Source organism: Eublepharis macularius, chromosome 10, assembly GCF_028583425.1.
Source record: "Eublepharis macularius isolate TG4126 chromosome 10, MPM_Emac_v1.0, whole genome shotgun sequence".
Classification (NCBI taxonomy): Eukaryota; Metazoa; Chordata; class Lepidosauria; order Squamata; family Eublepharidae; genus Eublepharis; species Eublepharis macularius.
The window spans coordinates 88,708,086-88,731,723 of NC_072799.1; the positions used below are offsets into that span (position 1 = coordinate 88,708,086).

The 23,638-nt window shown below is 45.8% G+C and overlaps 1 protein-coding gene across 3 annotated transcripts in view; it reads left to right on the forward strand.

Moving 5' to 3' along the window:
• Positions 1-23,638, forward strand: part of LNX1 (ligand of numb-protein X 1) — a 162,622-nt gene that overhangs the window by 129,026 nt on the left and 9,958 nt on the right. For all 3 annotated transcript variants that reach the window (XM_054989515.1, XM_054989517.1, XM_054989518.1), the window contains 2 exons: positions 14,866-15,046; positions 20,320-20,548. In XM_054989515.1, the coding sequence (XP_054845490.1) occupies positions 14,866-15,046; positions 20,320-20,548 (410 nt within the window). The remainder of the gene's footprint in view (positions 1-14,865; positions 15,047-20,319; positions 20,549-23,638) is intronic.

The following is a 23,638-nucleotide window of genomic DNA, read 5'->3' on the forward strand; positions in this document are numbered from 1 at the left end:
TGCTGCTGTCTTGCGAATGAGCAGTGCAGAGTCAGGGAGAGAATGGAAGTTGTAAGGTAACCACAGAGCGCAAGTCGTCTTATACAGATGCACCCCCAGCATTCCGTTAAACTGCTGGCGCATTCCAGTCAAATGAAATACACTTTAATTAAGAATTAAGAGGACTTATCTGCACTTTCTCCATCTGGAGCAAAGCAAGAAAGGGCCGGCTGTTGCTGAGTAGCTTCAGAGATTCTTGCTGTCTGGTAGAAGATGGATAGGACTCTCATCCTGTCAATCAGTTTGGAGTTCACAGTTATCAAGAGACAGATGCGAGGGCAGAGGAGGTTCAACGTGCTGCCAGGGCCTCGCATCCTCTGCTGTGGAGCTGGCGGCTCCGAGTTACTGAGTTCACCAACAGAAAGCAGGAGAGGCTATAATTCTTCAGCAGGCATTTTGTACTCCCTTTCTCTGAGCGTAAATGATGGTTTCGGTGGTAGCTCCCAACTCTGCATTCATCTTGGCCTGTCAAGTTTGATAAACAATGTGTGTCCTCAGGAGCCTGAAGGAGTAGACCTGGTTTCTCCCTACTTCCATCCCCCATAAAGCAGAAACAGGACTTCAAAAAAGGCTTCTCTTACTACAGCCTTGCTTTCTAGCCCTTTAATGACACAAACCAGGGATAGAATTGGCCTGCCAGACATAACCTGGTTCTGGTTCTTATTTGTAGCACTGCATCAGGAGAGAAGCTGGACTGTTTTGAGAAGGTACTGACAGAAAGGCCCACCACTCTGTTTTCCCTCCCTTCAGTTGGTTCAACCAATAGATTGACATGTTTTCCAGGGCCGAGGTTGAGAGTGATGATATCCTTTCAGCTGCCAATGGATACTGGAGGAAATCTATCAAATGTCGGCTTTTGACTCCTCTTCTTGCATTCTCAGAGCTGTCTGCTTTTACTGTCCCAAAGGTTGCCTCTCATGTTAATATTTTGAAAAAGGAACTTGAACTGGCACACATACTAAAAGTTTAGATTAGTAGTAGCTTCACTGCCGTATTTGCATCCAGGGCTTTTTTTCAGGGGGAACGCGGGGGAACGGAGTTCCGGAACCTCTTGAAAATGGTCACATGGCTGGTGGCCCCGCCCCCTGATCTCCAGACAGAGGGGAGTTGAGATTGCCCTCCGCGCCATGCGGCATGGAGGGCAATCTCAACTCCCCTCTGTCTGGAGATCAGGGGGCGGGGCCACCAGCCATGTGACCATTTTCTCCGAGGGCAACCCACTGAGTTCTGCCATCTCTTTCCCCAGAAAAAAAGCCCTGTTTGCATCTAATAGGAAATAAGCACCTGAACATACGGAACTGTCTAATGCTGACTGAGACCTGTTGGTCTGTCTCATCTTGTCTATCCTACCCTTTGGGGTAGCAAGGAGAGGCCTTCACCAGCCTTGCTGCTGTCTGAGATGCTTTAACTGGAGATGCTGGAAACTAAGCCTGGTACCTTATTCATAGAAAGGACGTGTTCTCCACCCGAGCTGCGGCCCCTCTACTATGCTGCAAATACATCCATTATAACTTAATTATATAAAATTGTACAATTTGGCATATTTATGAAATTTAAAAGTATCCTATAAGCAATATTGTGGATATACAATACTTCAGAGTTGCAAACTGCTGGTCCCTATGGTATTGCAGCATGTATCTTGGTTTTTTTCTGTCTGAGAATTAGAAAAATAAAAGTTGAAAATATTTTTTAAAAAATCAGCAAACAAAAGAAAGTGTGATTTGGACAGAAACAGTATCATACAGTTACAACACAACAAGAAGTGTATTTGGATATCTGGTTAAACTTTTCAACATTTATAATAATAACTGTGCTTTTATACCACTCTTCTAGACATATGAGTGCCCCACTCAGAGTGGTGAACTAAGTATGATTATCCCCACAATACAGCTGGGGAGCTGAGGCTGAGAGGAGGGGCTGACCCAGGGCCACCTACTGAGCTCAAGGCAGGAGTGGGATTTGAACAGCAGAGGGGTGATTTATAGCCCAACTACTTAAACACTAAGCTGAAAACATTGAACTCTCCCAGGATACACAGGAATGATTATTTGATGCTGTAGAGCGTTGGCCTAAATATTCATTACATTTTTCACATCACAAACGTTTTCTGGGAGCACCGTGGTCCCTGAGCATGGTGGCGGCGGCTTATAGCGACCCCTGGTGGGGTTTTCAAGGTAAGAGACTAACAGAGGTGGTTTGCCATTGCCTGGCTCTGCACCCCTGGTCTTCCTTGGAGGTCTCCCATCCAATTACTAACCAAGGCCAACCCTGCTTAGCTTCTGAGATCTGATGAGATCAGACTCACCTGGGCTATCCCGGTCAGGGCTTATGAAATCCTGCCTTCAAGTCATAGCTGACTGATGGTGACCACACACACCCCCATGGGGTTTTCATGGCAAGAGACTAACAGAGGTGGTTTGCCATTGCCTGGCTCTGCACCCCTGGTCTTCCTTGGAGGTCTCCCATCCAATTACTAACCAAGGCCAACCCTGCTTAGCTTCTGAGATCTGATGAGATCAGACTCACCTGGGCTATCCCGGTCAGGGCTTATGAAATCCTGCCTTCAAGTCATAGCTGACTGATGGTGACCACACACACCCCCATGGGGTTTTCATGGCAAGAGACTAACAGAGGTGATTTGCCATTTCCTGGCTCTGCACCCCTGGTCTTCCTTGGAGGTCTCCCATCCAATTACTAACCAAGGCCAACCCTGCTTAGCTTCTGAGATCTGATGAGATCGGGCTCTCCAGGTCAGGGCTGCTTCCCAGGCATGCAGCAGCTCAATTTGGATTGGGACCATGGGAGAGGGGCTTAGGCCTCCCATGCCATTTTTCCAATCTGAAACAGCCTTAAGGAGACACTCTTTGGTCCTTTGGGGAGAGTGAGTGTAGCCATATCAGTACATGCACAATGGAGCAAGTAGAACCTCCTTGGGGCTATTTCAGAACAGGAAGACAGCAGGATAGGGAAGCGTACACTCTCCAAACAGACTGCTCTGCTGCAGTTTAATAATGAACCTATTCAAGAGCAGGCCTTTGAAACTTGCTGTGTATTCTGCCCACCAGGGCTTTTTTTCTGGGAAAAGAGGTGGTGGAACTCAGTGGGTTGCCCTCAGTGAAAATGCTCCAGTGGCACCGAGGGCAATCTCAACTCCCCTCTGTCTGGAGATCAGGGGGCGGGGCCACCAGCCATGTGACCATTTTCAAGAGGTTCCAGAACTCCGTTCCACCACGTTCCAGCTGAAAAAAAGCCCTGCTGTCCGCCCCCCATCCTTAGTGGAGCCTTGAACGGGCACCCTTGATGGGTTCATTTAAAAAGTTTAGAGACTGCTTCCCTCTACTTTGCAGTACTTGAAGGGTTGTTTAGGCATGTGGGGAGCCCTATACAACAAGGAACGTGTGAGAGAGAGACTTTCGACTGATACCATCTACTAAATCCTTGGGCTCCTCTGCCACGTTTGCAAGTTGGCCCTGCCTCCTGTAGGCGATTCAGCATTCCTGAGACTCGAGGAGCTGGAAAGTCTTTGAGATCATTAAAATCAAATAGCCTTTCAGTCAGTGTTGTCCCTCTCTGTGTGCCGGTGATGACCGCTGAGTGAGCACAACAATGATTAGCTGATAGCTGCTGCCTGCCCCCTTTTGACCTCTTCAATGGAGGTCACCTCTCAAGAGGAAAGTTCATGCTGCCCTGAGCAACATCTTTCTTGTTTGCCTTTTTCTTCAGCTAGGTAGAAAGGAAAGCCTCATGCCGTCCTCAGCACCCGATCCCTGTCCCTGTCCCCCTGTACTCTTGGGCACATCTGCTTCTTCTGTGCTGTGTAACTCTGTTGTCGTAGCATGCGGCTTCTTTCACCAGGTCGTAGCAAGAATGGAGCCAAAGGGTAAATCAGCCATTAGATTTGACTAACCAGTCGGAGTGGTTTGTGTGGGTATGAGTGTTCTATCCCTCTGACAAAATCAAAACCGATGATTTTCTGCAGGATATTTCTGTTAAAAAAAATCTTAACTCCACGAATTCTTGAAGGAAACAATCTCATGTCTATACCACTAGATCAATTTCGAGGTTCACAGAGCTGTGTCTGAAAGGTCTCGTCTGGCCACATTCCCAAGGTAGCTGCTATATTACAATCAGGGCTTTTTTTCAGGGGGAACACGGTGGAACGGAGTTCTGGAACCTCTTGAAAATGGTCACGTGGCTGGTGGCCCTGCCCCCTGATCTCCAGACAGAGGAGAGCTGAGATTGCCCTCTGTGCCAAGTGGTGCAGAGGGCAATCTCAACTCCCCTCTGTCTGGAGATCAGGGGGCAGGGCCACCAGCCATGAGACCATTTTCGCCAAAGGTGATTTAAACTTTTAAAAACTCCCCTCTTGTTCCAGCTGACCCAAAGTGATGTCATTGGCCCTGGGAGCATGCATGCACTTTGCACCACCTCCTGCCAAGAGTTGCCTCCTGCCAAGAGTTGCCCCCTGGCACCACCTCCTGCCAAGAGTTGCCCCGTGTGCTGGCAACCCACTGAGTTCCACCACCTCTTTTCCCAGAAAAAAAGCCCTGATTACAATAAACTACATACTTCTCATTTATTTATTACATACTTTTTATTTTGCTTTATTTTAAGAATGCCTAATTATCCCCATTTGGTTCTCCAGCCATGCAGAGGAGAGGGTACTCTATTTATTTGTAGATGCAATTGCTCGAGGGAGTCACTCTTTAGGGGTATGCAAAACTAACACACACAAAAAGAGTTGGAAATACATCCAGAAATCGCCGTTTTGTTTTTTTAAAGCAGCTTCCAGAAAGGTGAACGAAATCTGGGAAACCAAGTTGTAACAGCACGTGCCCACCAAAAAGTCCATACCTCACAGAAGCAGCAGCACTGGGCACTGGGCTCACGTGGTGGCATCTTGTTTTCCTGAATAACATTCATCACCAGTCAGATCCAAAGGGGAGAGAGCCCTTACATTATTAACTCTTGTTGGCAAAAAAGGGGAATGAGTGCAATGCATGTGAGTGCATCTTTTTTCGCTGTTGCTAACTAAAAAATTGCATCTGTTCAATCTAATCATGCTTATTTCATTCTGTCCTGTGGCGCAGAGTGGTAAGCGGCAGTACTGCAGCCCAAGCTCTGCTCACGATCTGAGTTTGATCCCGGCGGAAGCTGGGTTCAGGTAGCCGGCTCAAGGTTGACTCAGCCTTCCATCCTTCTAAGGTCGGTAAAATGAGTACCCAGTTTCCTGGGGGTAAAGTGTAGATGACTGGGGAAGGCAATGGCAAACCACCCCATAAAAAGTCTGCAAAGAAAACGTGGTGTGACGTCCCCGCAAGGGTCAGTAATGACTCGGTGCTTGCACAGGCTTGCACCTTTACCTTTACCTTTATGTATAATTGATCCTCAAAAAGAAGGGGGGAAACCAAGGGAAGGAAGGAAGGAAGGAAAGAAGGAAGGATCACAAACAGTGTCTGAATGAGTATTATTAATCACATAGAATCATAGAGTTGGAAGGAGCCATACAGACCATCTAGTCCAACCCCCTGCCCAGTGCAGGATCAGCCTAAAAGTAAACAAAGATAGAAACCACAATTATGACAAGCATACGCAGATTATATGCAAGAAAGTGGTGTAGACAGAGCAGAATAACTTAGCATTCCGCTAAGTAAAACAAATGTGCCGTGTCATCTCTGTGGGGAAGGGGAAGGATCTGTAGTGACGTTAGCAATGATTGAAAGAACTATGCTTATTGGAACACACAGAGGCAACTAACTAAACAGGCCAGAACTAGGCCTCTACAACTCTAACCCCTCCCCCAGGCCTCTCCTTTCTGGCATAATTGATCCTGACAATATATAATCCTAGCCTAATTTATTTCTTAAATTTATTTTATACATTTATTTGGAGATCAAATAGGTCCCCTTATAGGTCTCCTGGCAGGTGGGCAAGCCAGCACTAGACTCCTCGCATGCATGTGAAGGGCAGGCACATGCCTGCCACCTAGGGTTTCCAGATGCTCGCCGGTGGTGGGCAAATTCCCTCAGATTTGCCCCCTTGCCCGCTGATCACCCAGTGATTGGTGGGAGGTAGCAAGCCCCCTGGAAGTTGCCCAGCACCAGGAGGCACCCAAGGAACACGCACTGTGCACAACCTCCCTGGAGGCACAGCAACGTCACTTCCAGAAGTGACATTGGTTGCAGGGGGCAGAGGCTGGGAGCAAGGGTTCCTCTGCCCCCACCAAGGGACTGTCAGCCCTAAACAGAACACCAGAAGAACCCTGCTGGACCAGACCAAGGGTCTATCTCTTCTAGCATCCTGATTTGCACAGTGGCTGACTAGATGTGCCCCAGAAGGCCCACAGCAGGGGCACAAACTGAAAATCCATCCCTCTGCTGCTGCTTGCCCTGGCAACTGGCATTCACAAGTATACCTCCTATAAACCTGGAAATCCTATCCAGCCATCATGTATCTTCCACAAGTCCTTCTAATTTTCTTTTAAAGCCACCTAAACTAACAGTAGGGTTGCCAGCTCCAACTTGGGAAATTCCTGGAGATCTGGGGGGAGTGAAACCTGGAGAAAGTGGGGTTTGGGGAGGGAAAGGACCTTAGCATGGCATAATTCCATAGGGTCTACCCCCCCCCCCAAGTAGCCATTTTCTCCAGGTGAACTGATCTCTGTGACCTGGAGACCAGTTGTAATTCCAGGAGATCTCCAGCTACTACCTGGAGGCTGGTAACCGTAACTAACAGCCATCATCAAATCCTGAGGCTGTGAGTTTCACAAGTTAATTATGCATTGTGTGATGTGATAAACAGTCCTTTTGCTTCTGATTCAAGCCTCAAAAGGCCATGCATGCTGTTAGTTAAATCTAGTTAATCTTCAAGCTGTGACAAAACCAAAAATAATTGATTGCTTAATGAAGTCTTACCAGTTCTTTTTTCTTAGAGAGCTAGTTCTCTCCTTGGCCATTTCTAGAATACAGATTTAAATGTTGAGTCAATATTGCTTCCAAGTTCCTAATATCCAGTGCCAAGAATAAGCTCCAGACCTTAGTATCATTTGTCGTCATAAGAATGGTTCAGACATCCATTTTGTCAGAGGAAGCCATAACATCCTGCCTCCATGTAGAAAGAGGGCGGCCCTGAAGCCATTGCCAATCGCAAACAATGAATTGTCTGGCACGCAGAGCCAAGCTACAAGTGACGCCTGACACAGGTTGGACACTTGTCAGCTTCCTTCAAGTTTTGATGGGAAATGTAGGCGTCCTGGTTTTACAGCTTGGCTCTCCATTACAGCTGCAAGACCAGGATGCCTACATTTCCCATCAAAACTTGAGGGAAGCTTACAAGTGTCCAACCTGTGTCAGGCGTCACTTGTAGCTTGGCTGTAAGTGCAAAGGAAGATATGAGGCACCCAAATAAATGCAGCCTGAGGCTTCATTAATGGCAATTTGAAGCATGTTTTGTGAAACACGAGAATGCGAAATTTAACTTCCCGTATCTGATTGTACTTATGCAGCAAGGAAAGAGTCCTTAAGAACTGTAGTAAAATGGATAGTATAGAGCAGGGCTTTTTTTCAGCAGGAACGCGGTGGAACGGAGTTCCAGAACCTCTTGAAAATGGTCACATGGCTGGTGGCCTCGCCCCCTGATCTCCAGACAGAGGGGAGCCGAGCGGCGCGGAGGGCAATCTCAACTCCCCTCTGTCTGGAGATCAGGGGGCGGGGCCACCAGCCATGTGGCCATTTTCTCCGAGGGCAACCCACTGAGTTCCACCACCTCTTTTCCCAGAAAAAAAGCCCTCGTAAAGAGTTAACTTGCACTTGATTGTGGGAGGGAGGGAATCTCCCCTCCCTAGACTGTTCTCTTTCTTACTTTCCTTTTCGGCATTGGTTGTTGGATGAAATAAAGCAGAGAGCGCCGTTCAGCAATTCCCGTCAGCACAGCGATTTATTGCATTACCCCAGTGTGAACACAAGAAGGACCATCTAGCAGGCGGTCTATTTTTATGTTTATATTACTAAAGCACGTCCAGTATTAAATGGCTTCTTAATATCCTCTTTCAAGCTGGCACAGGTTAATAGCACAGGTTAAAAATGGCTCCGTTTAAAATGACAGAGGTTAAAAAAATGGCATAGGTTAAAAAAAAAAAGTGCCCTCTTCTAAGGAGCTGCTTATTTAAACTGAATAGGGTACATGACGGGATGCATTGAAAGAATGTGATGATAATGAAGTCTGGACATTCCTATCTCTTCATCAAAAGGGGTGGTTTCTCTGTCCCTTACTGGCAATGTTTGTGCTTGATTGTGATCCAAGGTTTACATCCTCAGTTATTGAAAAGATAACCATAATATTCAAGCTTCTGGCACCAGTCCAGAGAAATTTAATAGTAATAGCTTTTCACATTGGTTTTACTGAGACTTGAAAGCAAACAATGGGCCTTTCAATTTAGAGTCCACCAAGCCTTGAGGAATGAGAACATTTCTGGCAAGCCAAAGTCCTTCCTCCAGTTGTGAGGGAGAAGAATCAGTCTGATTATGCCAAGTGACTCTGAAGGAAGCCAGCTGTGTTGCTCTGCTCTTTGGAGTGGGCGGCGGGCTGCCTGGATCTGGGAAGAAAGTCTTCAGTATTTGCTTCAAAGAACTGGACATGACCAAACTGCTAGACTATAGAACCAGAGTTAGAATTTGAGTAGATCAGGGCTCCATTTTCCCTGCACGACTGGATCACTGAAATCTCTGGTAAAGTAGTTTTGTGTAGAGATGGGCACGATCCAAAAAAAAATTAACGATCCAGCTGATTGTGGATCGGCGCCGGCAACGATCCCGAATTAATGATCCACACCGAGCATCTCCCGTTCCCGATCTGTGGATCGTGGATCATGGATCGTGGATCGTGGAGGCCAAAGCGGGCCACGATGCTATTCCCAGCTATGTGGGAAGGTGGGTGGTGACAGCGGCCACCGGGCCTGGCAAGCACAGGGAGGCAGCGACGAGCCGCCTCCCCTCAGGTCCCATTCAGCAACACAGGAGGTCTGTGTTTGGCCATCAGAGCTGCCTATCAGGGTTTGCAGGGATGAGATTGGAGTGCCCATGGCTACAGAACACCTCCTTCCCCCTCCCTCCACTGGGTGTCTTCTCCCAACTTGTGACTGCTTTGCTGCTCCGTGATTGGAAGGAAGCCCTGCTAATCAAGGAAAGCTGGGCTTCCATTCAAGTTTCCAGGGCGACAGAAGGAGGACAAACAGAGCTCAGGCTTCCCCCTGGCTCCGTTGCCAGGGAAATAGATTGCTGGCGCCTGAGTGTCTGGATCCCCGATCCGAGCCTGATCGCCCCGATCCAGGCCTCTCCCGATCGCTGGATCATTGGCCATGGACGATCACGATCCGCCGGGTCACGATCGCGCGATCGCCATTATCGTGGGGGGTTTTCGATCGTAATGCGGATCATGCCCATCTCTAGTTTTGTGCTCTCTTTGCAGTCGCTAGGAATTTAGGTATAAAGTCAGATCAAGCCTTATTAAAAGAAAACAGCAACTCTTCACTGAAATGCCCCCATTTTGCTATATATATGAATAGCTTTGGATAAATTCAGTGGTCATCCCAACACTATCTCAGGGTTTGCTTGAGTTAAATGGATGCTGGTTTCTCCTGACTTTTTCTTGAATGCAAGAACGTGCTGGGCCTTTTGTCCACCCACCCTAGACCTGCCCCTTGCATGATGACTGGTCTGTTTGGCTCCTCTCCTTCCCTCCCTGGCTCTTGGGGGCGCTCAGCCCTTCCATTGTGCACCACCCTCTTCTCACTTTGCTTTGACTATCCTGAAGAGTGTCTCCCTGACCAGTGCCTGCATTCGATCTATACACACGTAATCTAAAGGTTTCTGGATGATCTGAGACTAGGGTTGCCAGTCCCCCGCTGGGGACAGGGGATCCCCCGTTCTCATCCTCCACTCCCTGCCCTCACTTACCTGGCCAGCAGGGGAGGCAGGGGACTCCCAGGGGAGCACTCCTGAGCAGTGCAATGCACTCCCATGGGCCCAATCTGGGCTGATTTGGGCCCAATCCAAGCTGACTTGCGCCCAATCTGGGCTGATCCAGACCTGAGCTGGGGTGAATTGGGCCTGAATCGGCCCACTGCGGAACACTGGAACATTCACACATTCTGCAGCAGACCATTCCAGGCTGATTTGGGCCCCCCACAGAGCACAGGAGTGCTCCCAGGGGCAGCCGCACCCCATGCGATGACATCACTTCCCGGAAGTGATGTCATCATGCAGGCCTGGGAGCGTCCGCACACTTTGCGAATCTCCAACAGAGCAGGTAGGTGCCGGAGGCCCCACCTCCAACTGGGAGGACAGGGGGACCTGGCAACCATACCTGAGACTGAAGGAATCTCTGTTACATATTGTAATTATACATCACTCGGCTTGCAATTGCACCAGAGAGGGTCACCCAGAGCAAAAACTGCAAATGGGATTATCACAGCTCAACACTTGTGCCTTGAGGAGATCCTACAAGACTTCACAAGAGATTTGAGCTTTACTGCCCAGGAACAGACCAGTAAATTATTCCCTCAGATGGAGATGAGTTTAGCCAGAACTTGTATCTGCTACATTGTGGGAGGTGAGAAAGGAGGAGAGACACCCCCCCCCCCGCTCTTGCTCTTGCTCTTGCTGGGCAACCTCCCCGGACCCGATCCAGCTTCGGCCTCCCCATGCTCCCCCCCTCGCCATTACCACTTCACTTTCCCAGTGGGGACTGGGAATGGGGGATGGCCTACATTGGCCTCATGGTGTCCAGGCTATCTCATTGGGGTGAGAGTCCTGCCTCCAGAAGGCTTGGGAAGCAGATGTGTGTATGTGGCTTGCCTGCAGGGCGGCTTCCCTGGGTGCTCTGGCCGGACACAGCTTCTGTCACTCCAGGGATGGAGGCTTGCTTCTTGGCAGCCTCCCCATGCTACCCCCTTTGCTGTTGCCACTTTACCTCCCCAGCTAAGGTGGTGTGCAGGTGGGGGCAGACCTCATCCGAGCTCCATGATGCGTGGGCCCAGGGCTGCCTCGCTGCGGGTGGGCGCTCTGCTGCTGTCGGGGCTCAGGGCTGGGTGGGGGTTAGGCCCGCCTGTACAAACAAACATACAAAAATCCAATCAAACAAGGTACCAACAAACCTGTACACATCTCAGCAGCCGTGGCCGTTGCCCCGAGACACCCTCAGGACACCAAGGCCGTTTCCAGACGGCTTACCTGGCTCCGGAACGTTGCGCCATCTTGTGGGGAAAACGCGAAATATCGCGTTTTCTCGCGCGAGTTTTGCGCGACGTCATGCGACGTCGCGCAAAACTCGCGCGAGAAAACACGATATTTCGCGTTTTCCCCACAAGATGGCGCAACGTTCCGGAGCCAGGTAAGCCGTCTGGAAACGGCCCAAATTACGGCAATTTTCTGTAAATATCTGTGTTAAATTAAATTTTAAAAAGCAGGCAAGCTGTTACATTCTGCCGTTTAGAGGAAGCCCCCAAAGTAATGTCAAAATCACGAAGAGAAAACTGTTTGGAAGAGAACATACCAAAATTCTGTCATTACCTTGCCTTTAAACTGCCACGCAAGCACAGTTTGTGTTTATTAAAAGAAAAGCTTTCATTTCCTTTCTTCACCAGCACCCTCACCCTTCTCCCTTTCCCCTTCCTTATTTGAGCATCTACGAGTTGTATCAGATCTATAATAACGTAAATAATAAGTGGTTCTAGGAAATCTTTGAAGAGAAACTTAAGACAGGATTTTGATCTCAACAGAGGAAGCTATCAGTTGCTTCCTTGTCATTTTTATGAAACCTAATGGGTGACAATTAACTTTTCAGTGTCACCCTTTCAAATCTGTTCAAATTTGTACCATACTGTTCCTCACAGAACAGTACATAAACTACCCACATTAACTGCAACATAATATAGTTTTCAAACTTAGGTACAAAATCAAACACAGCTCTGACTTACAAAAAGGGTATTTCCTCTAAAAAAAAATGAATGGAAAAAATGAGCAGGGGATTAAAATCTCTTCTGTTGAAAAATGTTGCACAGAAGTGGAAATGAGATTCTTTCCAGTTTCTTTAAATGTAGAAAAGCTCTCTTTATCTAAGATAGATTTACCACACTATGCTGAGAGCCTTTTGTGAGATATACATAGAACCCTCGCACAGCTAAATTTCAACATTCACTTCAGCAGAGGAAGAATATCTCCATATTCTTCTCCTCATGCAAAGCCGATTCCACTCCAGAAGAAATTCAGTGGCACATTTATGATTATATCCATTGTGGAACTGCAGTCAATTAGATCATAGGATATTGTGAACTCTAGGAAATTGCAGCCCACTTTTGAAAGACACTTCTGATGTTGCAGGCATTGTTGTGTCCTTTGTGTCCTGAGGTTGTCCCTGGAACCTGCAATCTGGAATCTACAAACAATTGTTTGAAAAGTTTGGCAGATGCTACACAGGCAAGAACAAATCTGCCTACGGGTTCCATTGACTTTATAGTGGAGTTGTCATGTCTGTTAAATTGAGGGGTTCAAGTGATTGTGCACCCAAAGATGTGTGGTATGATGCCAGTGTGACTGAGCCCCTCTGCCTTTATAACATTTCCATGTGGTCATTCAGGAAATGTACTTTCCCACAATGAAATAGGGAACACTGTGCATGAACAAGCAATAAAGAAATACACCTTGCAACAATTTCTACTATTGCATAGGTACAAAATGTTTCTGCCATGTTTGCAGGAAAGGATTCAAAGTGTATCCATAAACTTTTGATTTGCAAGGCACTTTTCCCCTACGTGACCTTGTGTACATGGAGAACATTAATACAAACAATCAATGTGCAATACATTTAGAATTAAAGTCCCTGTGTTATATAACCCAGCCACCACTTCATTAAGCTGATGTTGTTGTTTTTCAGTCTTTTGTTTACAGTTAATAAAACGAAAAGTGTTATGGATTTGTCTATGCAAATGTTAGTTTAGGTACGGGATTTCTAATCCCTTAGTTCTTTTCAAATATTTGGTACCTTCTGTTTCTGGCCTTATATGTGGGCAATCCTACTATTGTGATAAGCACGTGAAGAAACAGACTTACAAGCCCCATTCCTTCTGGTTCCTGGGAAGGCGGAAAACCCTGCAGCCATCCCAAGTCTTCACTCAGCAATGCCAACCTCTTTCCCTCACTTCTGTACAGGGAAGAGTTCCAAAATTCAAACTGGGCAGTACTGCCACCATCAGAAAATCAGATAATATCTCTTACTGGGCGGATTTTCACACACAGCACTCCATTCCTGTGTTTAGAGGTTCCACGTAGTTTCCACAACTCCCACTACATTCCCTTCAGGCGAGTACAGCGATGATCAATTGCACATGTGGACATTTAAGCTATTGCACTGAATAGATGGTGAGATTTACCTGCTGTCCTTCCCCATTACTATGTTTTAGACAGCAAGGCCAAGTAGGCATGGTGTTTTTACACAGATTAGATTTCATGCATTCAAAATCGTAGAAAGTTTAATAAACAAAAAAGTTCCATACAGTCTATTCAAGCATCTGTTGACTCTGAGCAAGGATAAAAAGAAAAGGTGAAACACGCAATCCTAGATGACGTTTAATTAGGACAGGCTGGTAGTTCTTAAAGTTGCAGCAGATAAAAGTCCATCATTGCCTTAGTTCTCAGAGTTGGGAATTCTCCATATTTCCTTTGCCTTGTGGGCAAGACAGAGTCCCTAGTTAAATACTTGTGCCCATCCCAGGAAAAGAACAAGATGGAAGACACTTTGTTTCCTGTGGGAATTTATATTCTCCCTTTGGGGTCGTTCTTCCTAGAATCATAGAATCATAGAGTTGGAAGGGGCCATACAGACCATCTAGTCCAACCCCCTGCCCAGTGCAGGATCAGCCTAAAGCATCTCTGACAAGTATTCATCCAGCCTCTTCTTGAAAACTGCCTGCTTCAAGAGAAGGAAAAAGTTATCTAGCTATTTGATTTTCCACAACTCTGTCCCTTGAGATGTGACATTCTAGCAAGGTGTGAGATGGCAAACTCTTTGGCATTCCTCTGGCCTGCAATTTGCTTGATTAAGAGCTTGAGTGTTCTGTATTTGGGAGATGGCTGCATCATTCTCAGTATTTGTCCTCTCTGCTAGCTATTGTCAGTCTATGGAGTTCAAGTCACTCTGATTTCATCTCCCACCCCTTGCAGCAAGAAATCCAAGGTCTCTTGAATCAAAGGTTATTTATTGAGAGAGTATATATTCAAAGTACAAGTGTCCATAGGTAATCCAAAGGCTAGGATAGCTTCTGGCTGTACACAAAGCCCTTGTTGAGAATGACGTGTTAATGGCTTGTTACAGCATATCAAACCCTCCAGTCCATCCCACCCACCCACCCTGTCTGCCCTGTTAGTATAGAAGCTGGGGATGTGAAAGCAACTGCTCCAAGGTCGCTGCGGCGAGCCATCTCAGATAAGACAGTCTTGGGAACCAAAGCTGCTCCTGTGAACCTGCACTCAAAAACAACACTGGAAAAGTACAGCAAGTGAGAAAGCAAGATGGAAGTGCTGTGGGTCACCCTCCTGACAGCTGCAGATTTTCCAAGAGGGCCCAGTGACATGGATGTTGTGTAACCCAATGGCTGGTTTACAGGGGTGCATTCTAGGGTAGAGGGAGCTTGTCCACAAAGGGCAATGGCACTATAGACAAGTGCCATTACTGCCCACCATATTTAAGCAACTTATGTATGAATTGAGAGTAGTTCATTCATAACTGGTTATGCCCTGCAGCCCTCTGATGTTTGCTTTTTGATCTCCACAGGCTGCCCTCCATGCAGTCACCAGTCGTGAAAAAGTGGTGGTTGTCCAAAAGGATAACGTGGAGTCCCTGGGAATGACCGTGGCAGGTGGTGCCTGCTCCCACAGGGAGTGGGATTTGCCTATTTACGTAATAAGTGTTGAACAGGGTGGAGTCATCAGCAGAGACGGCAGAATCAAAACAGGTAACACCAGCAGGGTTTGGGAGTTTAAAAAGCAAAATGTGGAAATTAAAACAATGATCCAGTCTTTGTGAACTATACCAATAAACATTGTGCTATATTTGTTTAAGTTATCCTGGTGGTAACAGTTGCCTCGTCTCTTATCACATTGGCTAAATTAGACGTGGAGAGATCTCAAAGGAGAGGTAACTGCAAAGCCAAACACCAGTCACAGTCTTTCAGTTCTAAGTTCCCAAGAAAGAGTAGTAACCAGTTCTAAGTTATGAATGTACACAAAACAATTGCAGATAAGAAGGCTGTTCGCACACTCCCCTCCCTCTGCCCCAGTAGCTTGCCAATCTGGCATTTTTTATATTGCCAATATTTTATAAAATTGCAAGGTGTTTTAAAGTGAAAGGAACATACTACTTTGGGGGAAATTATTACTATTGGCTTCAGCTCAAAGCTGCACACCAGCTGCTGCATTCATGGAGTCCTAGCACATGCAACAACCTTTGATAGAGTCAGAACAAATAGCCAGTCAGCCCAAATTATGGGGGCTGCCTGCAACAGGTCTTTTGTTCTGCAGCATTTGGAAGATTGCTTCCTCATACCGATGGATCTAGTTCATTTTCATACAGGAGGCATAAATCACCTTCGAACCTCTCTCCTGCTATGTGCAGTTATATCTACTGTGGAAAGCAAGCAGAGAAATATTTACAATACAAATAATCCTTCTGGCCAGTGGAGGTTTTTCATTCACATTAAAACCCTGTTGAAGCAGAAAACACACAAGCTTTAAATGTGAAAACACAGACTCAGAAGACACATTCAGAGAAGCCTGAAAAGGACCTCCATCCAAATGCTATAAAATGTTCCTGGAATTTGAAAATTAGGTGGATTTATATAAGGAAAGCGTGGGAGAGTTTTAGAAAAACCCTTTCCCTCTGGAGACTTGGCACTGTTGTGGTGTTTGTGCTGTGTTTGAACCTGAAAGATGGTTTTTGTAAAGTTTTTAAAAAAATCAGTAACAACTCCTCGTATTTTAGACTACAATGTTAATATTGATTTTTTCCATATGAATTGTGGTCAAAGAATTGTGGTCTGAAATCATAAACCAGAGTGAGGAGTCAGCTGGTCATAGATTCCTTTCTGAACCGCATCATTTGAAAGATGCTGTAAGAATGTTCAGATAGAGCTTTAATAGCAAATATGTTAATGAGCTGCTCCGCTTATACAGAAACAGCCCTCTGACTCACCTCCTGCAGTATGATTTAGAGACTACAGACAACAGATTGATGTTTTCAAGGGAAATGAGCATCCCCCCCCCCCCGCCCCGCATTACTGGAATGTATTACCATACATTCTGAAATATTGCATCATATTTCTATACATAAAATGCTTTGAGAATTCACTGAGTCCATATTCTTTCAGCTCATAAATCAGTGAGTGTCCAGGGCTAAAGGTCGATTTACGTGATACAAACTCCTTGTGTCTGCCATATGGCTGCCACAAGGACTTTCGGTCAGACGTGCACTGGGAATTTCCCCAGGGAACTTAATTTCAAGGCACACTCTGAGCCAATTTGGATGAAAACCATGCCTTAGGGGAGAAAGGAGTTAAGCCTCCTCCACCATACCATTGTCCAGATCTGAAACAACATCAAGGAGCTACTATTTGCCCTGTTGGAAATGTACGTGTAACCATCAGTGTGTGCATGTGTCCCAACAGGGCACTTCAGCTTGAGCAAATGGGTGGCAGAAGCCCATTGCCACTGTACGTTGTGGTACAGGCATATGCGCTCCTGAGATTTTTCCCAGTGGGGAACTCCCAGAACATGTCAGCTGAATGCCCATGCGGGGATATCTGAACACGTAACAGGAATATGCTGTTGTATTCTGTTTGAAATGTTTTCATCAGACAAGTACAAAATTGAGGATGAGATTTCTGTGCCTAGGTCTCCCATCTCTGACTACAATCAGCACAGCTGTCGAATATTCTGGTCTGGTCCCACAAAATGTAAACTCTAACCTTTGAAAACCTTATCATGCTTAATGCAATAGAAAAACGTTGTTTGCTGCAGCTGACCCTGAACAATGCAGCAATTACCCAGTTCCTGTCATATGTTGTTCACGCAGCAAGATTTGAGTCCAGTAACACCTTGATGACCAACACGTTTTTCAGGATATAAGCTTTTGAGAGTCAAAGCTCCCTCTGTCAGATACAAGTAAGAATAGAGATCACTGAGTCTATTTCCCAGCCAGAAAGTGGGAGGGGTGCTGTAAGGAAGGACAAAGGTACAACGGTACAATGCTGTTTAGAGCAGAAATTAGCATCTGTAGAAATTAGTATCTGTTGTTCACACATCCTACAATATGTATCATTCTTTATGTGCTCCCTTGTGTTATGATTTTGTGGTTTTGTAATGTATGTATACGCAGCACATTTTACTACATGAATATGTTTTAATTTAAATATGTATCACATATTGGATATCCTATCTTGGATATATATGTAGTTCTTTATAATAGTGTCTAGTGTGGTGCTCTATAACATTTTGGATTTTGGTATCAGGTAAAATGACGAAACTTCTTTATCAGTAGAAAAGAGCAAGAGTCCATTAGCACCGATAAGACTAACAAAATTTGTGGTAGGGAATGAGCTTTCATGAGCCACAGATCACTTTTTCAGATACCTTCATGTATCTGTCTTCAGGTATCTGAAGAAGTGAGCTGTAGCTCACAAAAGCTCATCCCCTACCACAAATTTTGTTAGTCTTATAGGTGCTAATGGACTCTTGCTCTTTTCCACTAATGCGGCTACCTATCTTGATCTATCACAAAACTTCTTTATGCTTCTTTGAAAGGTGTATGCCTGTGTATTGTGTTGTGATAACCCGTTCTGATTGATATTTTAAGCTTTTTATGATGTCATCAAGGTGGCCAAAGCTAATTTTCCCTCCTTTTTCTAATTTGAGCTATAACTCGTGAACCAAGTGAACCAATTTTTAAAGCACTGTTGGAAAGTTGCAGCCTCATGCAAACACTTGGCTTTGCTGTGATTTGAAGGGCATTAAGCAGCATAATTGATTTCCATTCCATTCTGTTCTGCTGGACAAACATCCCAACAATTCTTCATAGCATTCTTTTCAGAAGGAAATTTCCAGGATTTACCTTTGAAAAAGATCTGGAAAAATCTGGGCGTCTCTTCCCCTGACCCCTGCTCCTAAACATTTTATCAGTGGCCACAAATTTGATTCTGGTTTTTAGAAGTTTTCCATCCTTGTATCTGGACTCAATTATATGTTCAGATTCCAGGTCTGTGCTCAGCACTATCTATGTCCAAAGGGGAGCCACTGTCTAAACAAATGCAAGCAAGATATCTTCTTCCCTATTTGGTGACCAATTTAATTTGTACCTTGTTCCAAATGCCACAAGGAGATATTCACAAGAGCAGTACCATGTGTTTCAGCATACTGGTGCTGGAAAGAGCCCTCAAGTCATAGCTGACTTATGGCGACCCCTGGTGGAGTTTTCATGGCAACAGACTGAGGTGGTTTGCCATTGCCTGCCTCTGCAACCCTGATTTTCATTGGAGGTCTCTCATCCAATTACTAACCAAGGGCATCCCTGCTTAGCTTCCCTGATGAGATCAGGATCACCTGGGCTTATCTATGAATGAAATGAAATTCTGCCCTCAAGTCACAGCTGACTTATGGCGACCCCTGATGGGGTTTTCATGGCAAGAGACTAACAGACATGGTTTGCCATTGCCTGCCTCTGCAACCCTGGGCTTCCTTGGAGGTCTCCCATCCAATTATTAAGGCTGACCCTGCTTAGCTTCTGAGATCTGATAAGATCAGGCTCACCTGGACTATTCAGGTCAAGGCTTCAGCATATTACCAACACTTAAAACACAGTGTCTGTTTTCAGTGATTCTAGTATTTGATACCCTGTTCAAAATGACTTACTATTATTGCATAAAGTCAGAGTTCTGAAAAGTGGAGGGGAAGGGCAGAAAAATGTTTCCATTTTGGTGCAGGTTGTAAACATGTACAGTTATATAGTGATGTTTGTGGGGGTGGGATTAAAAATCACTCTCAGCTGATCAAGGGGATCTGCTGAGAGTTGGCTTTTGTCACACCCGCATCCCTTCCTGCAGGAAATATCTCCTGGGAGTGTTTATGATGCTCTTGTTCCCAAATCATCTTTGTACTTCAGCACGGCTAGAATCCACAGAAATTTTCCAGGGTGGGAGATCTTATCTCCTGCTCAGGGAACTTTGTTGTTTCATAGGCTTGCTGGGATGTGGTGATGTTCCCAGGGGACAGTGAGTCAGAAGTCTACTCCCAGCTCATCAGCCTTGCTCAGCTGTGAGTCGGCTTCTGAACAACTGAGCACCAACAGAAGATCTATTCAGCAGCACCTTGACTTGTTCAGTGCTAGCAGCAGGGCTTTTTTTCAGGGGGAACACGGTGGAACGGAGTTCCGGAACCTCTTGAAAATGGTCACATGGCTGGTGGCCCCGCCCCCTGATCTCCGGACAGAGGGGAGTTGAGATTGCCCTCTGCACCACTTGGCGCGGAGGGCAATCTCAGCTCTCCTCTGTCTGGAGATCAGGGGGTGGGGCCACCAGCCATGTGACCATTTTCAAGAGGTTCCAGAACTCCGTTCCACCGTGTTCCCCCTGAAAAAAAGCCCTGGCTAGCTGAACATATTCACTATTAGCTCATGGTCTAATCCCGAGTGTTGAACATGGCAAAATTTTGAAATATAATTGTTACACTTTGCCTGTTGCATTTTTCCTATTGCTTCCTACGGAAACTGATTTTCCACAGTTCAGGAAGTAAGTACGTTTGCTTTACCTTCACGTTATTTGTTCCCATTTTATAGATAAGCAACTGAGGCAGAAAGTTATCGACATGTCAAAGACTACCACAGTTTTTCTGTGGCTGAACTGGAATTTGAATCCCCGTCTTCCAGACGTAGAAGCAACCGTCTATCCCTTTGAAAAACGTATTTTATTTCTAGCATCCATCATCCTTCCTGAAATGGGTTTTGGGCAGAGCATTACACACAAAACCCAAAAGAAATGTATAACTTTAACAAGTAGACTTTCTCTTTCTTACAACCAGAAATCATTTATGGAAGGGGCACCAGAGGGCAGCAATACTGCTCTGTGGGCTGCCTGCTGCTTGCATGCCGCCAGTCAACTAACAAGAGGCAGAGGCACAGATTTTCAACAAGAAACATTCTGTCCATTGCATATTGATTTTTTTTTCATTTCCTCTCCACCAGGTGACATTCTGCTCAATGTAAACGGAACTGATCTGACGGGCGTCAGCCGCGGAGAAGCTGTAGCCCTTTTAAAAAACACCTCCTCATCTGTAACCCTTAAAGTTCTAGAACTGAAAGAGTGTGAGAGCCTGGTGGAGGAGAGTGACTGGTCCCTGCTCAGCGCCCATGTGAGCACCCCTGGTCCCAGTGAGTGGTCTCCTTCGTGGGTGATGTGGCTGGAGCTGCCACGGTAAGTCAAAAAAGCCCTTCTGCGTATTCTGTGGGAAGAGGATGAAAGCTGCTTGCCCGGCTCTTGGTTGGATTCATTGCACTGACATTTTAATTAAATGCAAACTCAGTCACAGAATCTCATTTTAAATACCTCCTGCCTTCTTGCCACACAATCTCTACTTCCTTATGTTTATACACATACATATATGGAGAAAGGGCATCTAGCGCTGCTTTTAAGGAAGGAAAGCGAGATCCTGAACAAGCCCATTTTTGAAAGCATGTCTGATCATCACAGAATCAAGAGAAAACCCTGCATGGGTGCAGAAGTTCTTAGCGCACAGAGCTGCGGGAGGTGGCTGTCCTTGGACCACCCGGCCTCCCCCTAAGCTCCCATAGCTGCTGATTCCACAGATGCTGCTGTGTTAGTTACATGCGCTTTAAAGTGTTTGACTTTGTCCAGATGTTCCAAAAGTGTGTGCATGAGGGAGGGGGGTCTACAAACCCCCTCCCCCTTAGGCCTGCCCTATTAAAAAAAAAAACTTAATGGCCGGAAGCAGCTGTGTTGTAATTTTAGTAAAAATAATAAAAACCACAGAGTGCGTAGTTTGTCACCCACTCACACAGAGCACTTTAATGTTTCCATGGGACATAAATCTTGCCTCGTTGCAGCATTTCTCTGAACCTGAAGTTGTTTGCTTTTAGCTATTTGGCCACAGCTATCAAGCAATGACTTAAGACCTCTACTGCATCACCTGGAGATTTGGATAGCGAGATGTAGAGCTGGGTGTTGTATAAACTATGGCCCTTGCCACACGTCCTTAAAGGGACAGTCCACTCACCAAACACTTCCAGCTTTCCCCCTCACTTTTGTCAAATGCTGCTCGCTTTTCCCCCTTCACTTTTGTCGGAGCCTTTTCGGGGACCGCAGGAAAGTGTGTTCTCAGAAAAAGCACCACAAAAATGGAAGCCAAACAGCCTGCTACCGTTTTGAAACCGGAGACGTGTGGAGTGAAGGGGGAAAGCCACCAGTGTTTGGGGAGTGGACCGTCCCTTTAAGATTGTGGAAATGGCCTATATGTTGATAGTTTAAATGTGACTAGTCTGCCAACACTTAATGTGCTATAATGTGTATGATAATATAGAGCGGAATCACAAGTGACGCCTGACACAGGTTGGACACTTGTCAGCTTCCCTCAAGTTTTGATGGGAAATGTAGGCATCCTAGTCTTGCAGCTTGGCTCTCCAACTGCTGTCCAATGGACTTCTCAACAGTCACTTGTCCAACATTCCGCCAAGCTGCCTACATTTCCCATCAAAACTTGAGGGAAGCTGACAAGTGTCCAACCTGTGTCAGGCGTCACTTGTGGTTCTGCTCATAGTATTCAGGAGTTCAGTATTTCTTGATCTATAACATTTTATTTGATATCCTAAAATATTGCTAGTGACAGTTTGGGACATTTTCTGTCCAAGTGTTACTCTTTCTTCTGTTACGCCACCCTCCCCAAATGGCAAAAACTAAGATTTATATAATGTAGCACATGGTGGAGCAGTTTTAAGTTCTCTTTTTATAGTTTTGGGTATATTCACTATTTTGCTTGTAAAAAACTGACATTCTTCTAAATTTCATAAAAAATGCCAAATGGTACAATTTTATGTCCTTCTCCCTGTTGTAAAGCTATGCATGTTGCCCTGCCTTCCTCTGCATTTCTCCTTCAGCCTTCTCCTCCTGGTTTCTTTTACTTAAGGAACTTTACCCACCATGTCAATAGGTCTGCAAACAAGAAGTTCATTGTAATCATATCTCCAGCTGCAGCACCACTCGACAAACAGGGCCACAGTGTATAGGAACACTAAAGGGGATTAGCATGCTGAACTGGCACACTGGTTTTCATAGATTCAGATTAAAAGGAGGCCAGTGGAAGGAGAATCTAAAGCTGGTTATAATTGACAGGAACAGGGGTGGGTTTCTTATTAGTATTTGCTTGCTTGGCCAGGAATTCAGGCATCAGAATATGGATTTACTTGTTCAACAGAACAGGTTACTAGATACTTTAATCTTACCTAGTGAGTTCTAGAGTCCTTTCTCAGTATTTGACTCTTATACTCAGGGCTTTTTTTCTGGGGAAAGAGGTGGTGGAACTCAGTGGGTTGCCCTCGGAGAAAATGGTCACATGGCTGGTGGCCCCGCCCCCTGATCTCCAGACAGAGGGGAGTTGGGGCGCGGAGGGCAATCTCAACTCCCCTCTGTCTGGAGATCAGGGGGTGGGGCCACCAGCCATGTGACCATTTTCAAGAGGTTCCGGAACTCCGTTCCACCGCATTCCTGCTGAAAAAAAGCCCTGCTTATACTCACAATTTACATCTGGAAGATCTTTAAGCCAACCATGTGTCACATTATATTAATTCACTCCCCCAGTCCCCTATCTGAGAATATGACTTTTTAGTACCCAGTTGGTGCTGGTAAAAGCCGCTGCCTACCTGATCTTCAGGGGTACAGGTAAGCATCCAGGATATTTTGCCAAAGCTTTCTTGCAGTTACCAAACTGCCTTGCAGCAATAACAGTCCCAAAGGCCTAGAAGCAGTTTATTCAAATATTCTATGTATTAATTTCCTTTCTACAGCCACACTCAAGGCAAGGTGCAACTGCTTCATTAATGCAAGAACAGGAAAGAGTGATCCTGTGATAAATGGAGGAGGGAAAGAAGGTAAACAGGAAGTAGGAGAAGGGGAAGACAGGATGGGAGGGGGAAACGAGAGGTAGGTGAGTGAGGGTGGAAAGGAGGGGGGCTTTGTGGGTACCTTTGGCATTTTGTGAGGGGGTGGTGAGTGCCATCCTAAAATGACTGCCACAGTAGATGGAGACAAACTAAAAATGGCTTTCTCAAGAGGCAGACCCAAATTGAATGCTTCTCTCCTCGCACCTCCTGAGAAGAAGGAAATCCTGAAAGGGGAGAGTGGTATGGAACCACACACTGACTATGGAAAACCCAGATGTTTACTTGTCCTCCTCCTTCTCCAATGGAAAAACCTTTCATTTCAATAAGAGCAGCCAATAACAAGCCCTGATTACAACAGCCCCACCCACTTTCTGAAAAATCTTGATGGGTG